The 7,541-nt window shown below is 51.6% G+C and overlaps 1 protein-coding gene across 3 annotated transcripts in view; it reads left to right on the top strand.

Moving 5' to 3' along the window:
• Positions 1 to 7,541, top strand: part of PLEKHH1 (pleckstrin homology, MyTH4 and FERM domain containing H1) — a 53,562-nt gene that overhangs the window by 31,440 nt on the left and 14,581 nt on the right. For all 3 annotated transcript variants that reach the window (XM_032623276.1, XM_032623277.1, XM_032623278.1), the window contains exons 8-14: positions 1,251 to 1,329; positions 1,985 to 2,076; positions 4,452 to 4,602; positions 4,761 to 4,903; positions 5,857 to 5,967; positions 6,882 to 6,968; positions 7,322 to 7,483. In XM_032623276.1, the coding sequence (XP_032479167.1) occupies positions 1,251 to 1,329; positions 1,985 to 2,076; positions 4,452 to 4,602; positions 4,761 to 4,903; positions 5,857 to 5,967; positions 6,882 to 6,968; positions 7,322 to 7,483 (825 nt within the window). The remainder of the gene's footprint in view (positions 1 to 1,250; positions 1,330 to 1,984; positions 2,077 to 4,451; positions 4,603 to 4,760; positions 4,904 to 5,856; positions 5,968 to 6,881; positions 6,969 to 7,321; positions 7,484 to 7,541) is intronic.

Below are 7,541 nucleotides of genomic sequence, written 5' to 3' on the forward strand. Positions count from 1 at the left end.
ACTTGCTGAGTTAGAGTTCCTTTGTTGATCCTCAAAACAACCGTGTGAGTTAGGCATTAGATAACCTTTTGTAAAACACTCCTATGTTTGTTGAACCTAAACCCCTCAAGCTTCACACTTTTCATTCTCTCTGTGAAGTGAGAGGCCTGTCTGTGGTTGAATTCCACTACCACTACTGACAGGAATAATCGTTTTTATGGCTAATTTTACCACATGGACCCAATTTATCTGCCCTACATAAGCACGGAATTCCCTGCCCCAGCCCAGTGCCTGCCCCTCCCCCAAAATTCCTCCTTGCTGCCTCCCATCTCTTCCCTTCCCTTGCCTCCAGTCACCTCCGGCTCTCATCCCAGCCCTCGCCAGCCCCTCCCTCTCTCCCCCAGGTGCCCCAGCACTGCTGCTCCCCTCTGGGGTGACCTGGATAGCATCTACCTTCCTTCCTTCCCCAGCCTAGCCCAGCTACCTCCTTGAGCTGGGCAGGGCTTCCCCGGTCCTTGTGACTCACCTCTCACCTGAAGAGGGCTTTGTTTTCCCTTTACCTTGAGTGAAAAAGAGATATGGAGGAGGATAGGTGGGGCCTCTGGGTTGTTTGGGAGTGATCCAAACCTAAGAAAAGCTGCCCAGGCCTGTGGGCCTGCTTCAGACCCAGGGGGCCCCGAGGGGCGAGGGAAGAGTTGAGGGTGGGAGTTCCCATTGATGTGTCTTCTACGGCGGGATTCAGGGGTCTGGGTGAGCCAGGACTTTAAGCCTGAAGCCTAACCATGATGTGACATTGTTACTGTAGGAAAAAAATGTGTCCCAGTTTCCAAACAACTGGCTTCCAAACAAAAGGGCACGCACATCCTTGCCATGGGGCTCGGACGTCCTCATTACCAACCCCCCAACTTCAAGGGCTGTAAGATGGGGAAGATTCAGAGAAAACAGTTCCCAGTTCCCTCTCCTCCTGAACTTCCTTGCCCCAAGGGAGGGGTGGCAGCAAGAGAGGGAATAAATATCGCCTGCAGGGCACTGACCATGCTCTCGGTGTTAGATGTTTATGTTAATAATTTCATTTGATTGTCACAACAGCCTGAAAGGTGAGTATTATTACCCCCATCTTAGGTCCAGAAATGATGTTAACTTGTCCCAGATGCCCCCGCCGGTCACTGGCTAAGCGTGGATGTGGACCCAGGTCTGCCCGCCTCCAAAGCCAGAGGCCGGTGTGGACACGGGGGTGGTGCACCCTGACCCCTTGTGACCTCCCGTTCCAGGAGAGCCGGATCTACGCTGTGGCCACGTCAGGCATGCGGCTATCCGAAGTGTCTGCTAGAAGTAATGCCACCTGCTGCGGTGAGTCCCAAGTGAGCTGCCCGTGATGGGCAGGGTGGGCGTGCGGGGAGGAGAAGACTCGGAGAAACACCCAGGGCCAGGTCACCTGCAGCCCATTCCCTCCCACAGCAGGTGAGGTTCAGGTGAAAGCACGTGGCCCCGGCTCCCTTGGAGAGAGGGGGAAGCTGCACAGGTTCAGCTCATCACCTGCCTGTGGGTGGGAATGGGCGGGAACAGAGCTGTAGCCAATTACAGAGCTGGAAGGGACTTTGGAGGCAGGGCGCTCCAGCCTGGCTGCCCACCTGCACCAGCTTCCCTTCTGCAGTGCAAGGGCTATGGCCGAGGAGCCCCCGGTGCCTTGATTTAGATAACCCCCTGAAGGAGCCGCATCCCCACCTGGGTACGGCTCCTGAGTCGCCGGCCGCCCAGTCCCCACAGTGACGCAAGTGCCCCATAGTCACACGGCTTGTAACTCACCTTGGCAAGAGTGGGGCTGCAGAAGACCTTGGCCCTCGTCCTGAGATCTGTCCCCCGGTCTGTCTCTGGAGTGCTGTTTCAGGGAATGCTGTCTGCACGAATCTCTCTCCTCCTTGCTCTGCTCATGTCTGCCTCCCCCGCCCCGCTTCCTGGGTTTTGCCACCTGAGTGAGTCTCCTCCCTCTTTCCCGCCCCTCCAGCCTCAAGCCCTCCAGCCCTTGCATCCCCTGGGCCTTTCTCTGGCCTGGTCTGCAAGAACATCACCGTGCCGGTCTACACAGCCTTGAAGGGGGTAAGAAGCTGCTGTCCGAGGACGGGGTGTCCCCACCCAGCACCCACTGCCCCACCACCGTGTCGGCAGGCAGTGGCTGGCGTGGGTCTCCAGGGGCAGGCGTCTGCGCGCACGTAACTCTGGGCAGGGTGCTCAGCCCCCCATATATCTATTTATTTTGTTCATCTTTATTAGGTTTTTAAAAAAACTCTTGAATTTTTTTCTTCCTATTTTATTGAGATATAATTCACATACAGCACTGCATAAGTTTAAGGTGTGCAGTATAATGATTTGACTTACATACATCATGAAACGATTACCACAGTAAGTTGAGTGAACATCCAGCATCTCATATAGATAGAAAATTCAAGAAATAGAAAAATACCTTTTCCTTGTGATGAGAACTCTTAGGATTTACTCGTAACAACTTTCATCTATTAACATGCAGCAGTGTTAGTTAGATTTATCATATTCTGCATCACATACCTAAGACTTATTGATCTTATAACTAGAAGCTTGTACCTTTTGACCACCTTTATCCAATCCCCCCTCCTCCCCTACCTCAGTAACCACAAATCTGATCTCTTTTTCTCTGAGTCTGTTTCTTTGTTTTTGAGTGTAACTGACCTACAGCACTACGTTAGTTCCTGGAACACAACACAGTGATTCAATATCTTTATTAGGTTTTCATTAGAAAAATTCTACATTTACAAAAATGTGAATCAGTATGATTACGGGCAAAGTAAAAAGTTGAAGGTTAAACCAATGCCTGCTCTGCGTCTCCTCCTCATCTTGTCACATGTCTATCCCGGAGGCCAGTGGGGCTCCTTCCAGAACTTTTTATGTATTATGTCATATATTCCCATATGTATTCCCATAACATCTCTACATATTTTTTAACAAAAATCAGATATAGCTGCAACATGATGTTTTCGTATACTTTTTGGTCTGCTTTTTTTTTTTTTTTTCCTACTGAAACCTTTTATTCTGAATTTGTTGGTGCTTAAGGAAAACAGCTTTGCCCATAATTCACTGTGTCCTGGACTTATGACACCAACTTGTATTTAGCCAATTAGAAACGAGACCAAACTGCATTCTTCTTAGGTCTGTTCAGTTGATAAATGGCACTTAACTGATTCCTTTCATATAATCTTTAACAAGAACTCATAAGTTGCATTAATTATGCCCCAAGAGATGAGGGACCGATGGTAACTCAGATGGGCACCTCTGAAAAGATTTGTCAGTTTCCTGTCCTGTTCTAGCCAGATTTTGGGGAAAACTTTAGGGAAAGACTGAAATTCCCCACCAATCTGAGATTGCCTTCAAGTTCTTACAACATTAACTGGAAAAAAAAAGATTCCCAACATGTCTTTTGAGATCGTAACAGTAATATTTTGTAAAACTTTTTGTAGAAGGATAAAAAGCCAAAAGTGAAATTTCCTCTTACATTGCTTTTCCCTAATTCCTAACCCCAGAGGCAGCTCTCACTAATGGTTTGGTGTTTATTCTGTAATGCCCTCTGATGCATTGACAAATGCATTTACAAATTTACTCTCTCTTACACACACGCACACGCAAAGAGGATGATGTCATACATGTCAGTCTACCCCTTGCTTGTCCACCCAGCCATGTGTCAGGTCTTCCTGCCCCACCTCCATGCACAGCACAGCTCTGCCTCCCTTTTAGGACTTCCCAGTACCCCTTGGTATAGATGCCCCATAACTACCTTAACTTGTCCTCCCCTGATTCACAATGTAGGTCATGTCTCTATTTTTCTGTAAAATCAGTGTTGCAATGAACATCACCATGCGAATACATCTCTGTGCACTTATATATGCATATTTCTGTAGGACAGAGTTCTAGAGGTGGAATTTAGGGGCAGATAATATGCATGTTTTAAATTTTGACAGGTAGTGCCAAATTACCTTCTAAAAATATTTTATATAAATCTTTTATATAAAATAGAGTACCCTTTTCCACACAGTTTCCCCAATATTGAAGTGATTGGTCTTTTTAAATTTTTGCCATGATCTCTCGATTTGTCATCCCCACCCACTTTTAAAGCTCCTGTCTCACACTGGGCCCTGTGGCACGGTTTTCTGGCCCCCTAGTGGCAGGGAGCAAGGTGTTCAGCCCTGGTGGGGCAGCTTCACTAGGGACCACAGAGGATGATGGTGTGTGAGGGAGAGAGAAGCATGGAGGTGAGGACATGGGTACGGTCGTCAAGTCGAGAAGGGACAGTTGTCTTTTGGGTGCCCCAGCTGGGTGATGGCTTCCCATGCTCTAGACAGGCTGTGATGGCCACGCCCCAGGCACTTGGAGTGGGAGTGAAAGTGCAGATGGGATGGGGCTTGTCTTGCAGCCTTAGCTGCAGTGGGGAGGGGCCTGTCTTGCAGAAAGCCATGCAGATCAGCACGGTGCCCTTTGTGGACGAGTCCTCTGGGTCTGATGATGACTGCAGCTCCCAGGCGAGCTTCCGAACTTCAGTGCCCTGCTCTGAGTCCAGGAAGACCAGTGGACTGGGCAGCCCCCGGGCCATCAAGAGAGGTATGGAGAAGGGTGGTGGGAGGGGTGCGGAACAATGAGGGGCCCTTCATCTCCTCCCATGGGCAGTCCCACGTGGGTGTGGAAGACCCTGCAGCTCCCAGGCTGTGTGAGCCAGGAGGCTGTGGACCTGGGCCTTGATTCCTCCTCCCTTTGGACAGGCGTCTCCATGTCCTCGCTGAGCTCTGAGGGCGACTATGCCATCCCCCCGGACGCCTGCTCCCTGGACAGCGACTACTCAGAGCCTGAGCACAAACTACAGCGCACCTCATCCTACTCCACCGACGGGCTGGGCCCAGCGGGGGTGAGCTGGGAGCTTGGCCTCCGCCCCGATGGGGCCAAGGCAGGGCCGGGTGGGAGCGGACCTCCAGCACAAGACCCAGGCAGCAGCTGCATGAGGGTCCCTGGGATTGGCAAAGGGAGGGCGGGAGTCCAGGGGCTGCCACTGATGATGTGAGGCCAAGGGGAGTGGGCTGGGGGTGTGCGGTTGGGGGCCAGGCACACACAGACCCCATCACTGTGGCCCACGGGGCCCAGGAGGAGTTTACACGTTACCTCGTTTTAGCTCCACACTGACCCCGGGATGCCGAGAGCTAACAATACATTTATTGAGTTTTTTGTGTGCTGGGCACCATGCTCATGGCTTTGTGTGCACTGTCTCACGTGTCCTCACAAATGAGGCTTATTACCCCATCTCGTGGATGAGAAGCCTGAGGCTCAGAGGCATGCTGTTATGTGCCAGAGCCAGGGGTAAATGCAGACGGCTCGCTCCCCAGCCCTCGCTGCATAGCAGTGTGCTGCCCCGTCTTCATCTCCGCCTCCACGAACCCTCCACCCCAGTTTGCCTGATGTTCCCCAAACCTCTCTTGCCCTTTCCTGCTGCCTGGAATGGGCTTCTTCCTCCTCTGGGCTCGTCTTCAAGGGAAAGGCTGATTTCCTTCCAAGGGCAGTTCAGGTCTGGCTCTTGCCAGAAGCCTTCCCTGGCCAGCCTCTCGCTTGTGCAGCCCCTGATCTACCACCTCCTCAGGGTCAGGTGTTCTCTCCCCCTGCCAGCAGGACCACCCATGCTTTGTAAGTCCTCTCTGCACCCTTAGCAGTGCCCTGAAAACACACATAGTAGATACTCAGTAATTTTTTTAAATTGATGACAAAGCAGTGACTCAGCTGGGCCATTTTGGCCTGTGTGATGTCCAGGAACCCCAGTGATTTCCCTCTTCTGTCCATCCCACATCCCCCTACACCCTTCCACTCTTGCAGGAGTCACTGGAGAAGTCAGGCTACCTGCTGAAAATGGGGAGCCGGGCGAAGACGTGGAAGAGGCGCTGGTTTGTTCTGAGACAGGGACAGATCATGTACTACAAGTCCCCGGTGAGACCCTCCTTCCCCAGGACAGTAGGCAAAAGGACCCCACCCCAGCCCCAGAACCGCATGAGAGGGGCTGGAAGCAGGGCAGAGGGTGAAGGTCTGGCAGGCAGGGAGAGGCAGCCTGGGCAGGCACCTGAGGCTTTGAGCCCCACACGGGACCATGAGGCTGGTCACCGGTTCTCACAGTCAAATCAGGCACTGAGCAGTCAAGGGCACTTCTAGATGAACTGGCTTGGTGATTCCTTCTTCCTTCAGAAGCCGAGCCCTGTAAATGAACCATTCCTAGGCTGCCCTCACATCATCAGGACTGTTCTAATAGGCGAGCTTGTCACCTCCTCTGTCTCCTTCCTACACTGTTTGGAATTAGGGAGCCTTAGGATGTTGGGACCTAGTTTGACAGGCTCTCCCTAGAGAACCAATGTTAACATTTTAAAGAAGGCAAAAAGGCCTGACTCTTGTGCAACTCCAGTTGATTGTTAGTGGCTACCTTGAGCGTCATGTGAAGGATTCAGGTCCCGTATCACTCAATGAGTAGGCATGCTCTGATTGATTAGTTACGTCTGCAGTGGCACTGGAGAAGGTAATGGTGATATATATAGGCCACCTGTTTGCAACACTATAAAATATGTAGTAGAAAGAATTTAAGGGCTTTGTAGCTCAGGAATAACCTGGTGGTTTCTCATCCAGTTTTTAAAGGCTCAATCTATACTTTTTGAGGCCTGGATCAGGAGGACCCATGTCTCTAATCATTGCTCCATTTAGTTAGAACCAGGATCCAGAACAAGTTATCCATCATACCACAGCCCAGGAAAGCTTAGGAATCACTTTCCCCATTGTGACCTAGAGTAAGGTCTGAGGGGAAATGATGTGCTCTGGGAAGGCTCCAACCTCTTTCCTCTCCATCCCTTTCTTTACAGAGTGACGTCATCCGGAAACCTCAGGGTCAAGTGGAACTGAACTCCCGTTGCCAAATTGTTCGAGGGGAGGGTGCACAGACATTCCAGGTGAGCATGCTTCTGGCGGCTAGTGCTTTAGATAGAAGAGGTGCTGGGTTTGGATACGGCTCGGATGGAAACAAAGATGGGGCAGAATGAACGTGTGTGAAAGCCGTTACCTGGACGTGTGCATTGATCCTCATTTGTGGGTTTGAGGAAGGAAGAGGAGGCAGAATGTGAGAGATGGAGTGAAGGTAGGAGAGACACGGAGGCAAAGATGACGAGGAGGAGAAGGGAGGGAGGGAGTACCAGGGCAGGAGGAAGGAAGAGCTGGTGTCTCGGAGATCTGCGCTACCGCAGAGCCAGGCCCCTGTTCTTCCATCGTCCTGTCTCCCCATCCCCAACCCCTCACTTCTCCACAGCTCATCTCTGAGAAGAAGACCTATTACCTGACAGCAGACTCGCCCAGCCTGCTGGAGGAGTGGATCCGTGTCCTACAGAACCTGCTGAAGATCCAGGCCATTGGGCCTCCGGCCCTGACTCAGGGCGGCGCCAAGCCTGCTGTGAAGGGCTGGCTGACTAAGGTACGGGTGGGGTTGGTGGGGGAGGAGCGTGGTGGGCTCCTCGTGAAAGTCAGGGGAG

This window comes from Phocoena sinus, chromosome 2, assembly GCF_008692025.1.
Source record: "Phocoena sinus isolate mPhoSin1 chromosome 2, mPhoSin1.pri, whole genome shotgun sequence".
Classification (NCBI taxonomy): Eukaryota; Metazoa; Chordata; class Mammalia; order Artiodactyla; family Phocoenidae; genus Phocoena; species Phocoena sinus.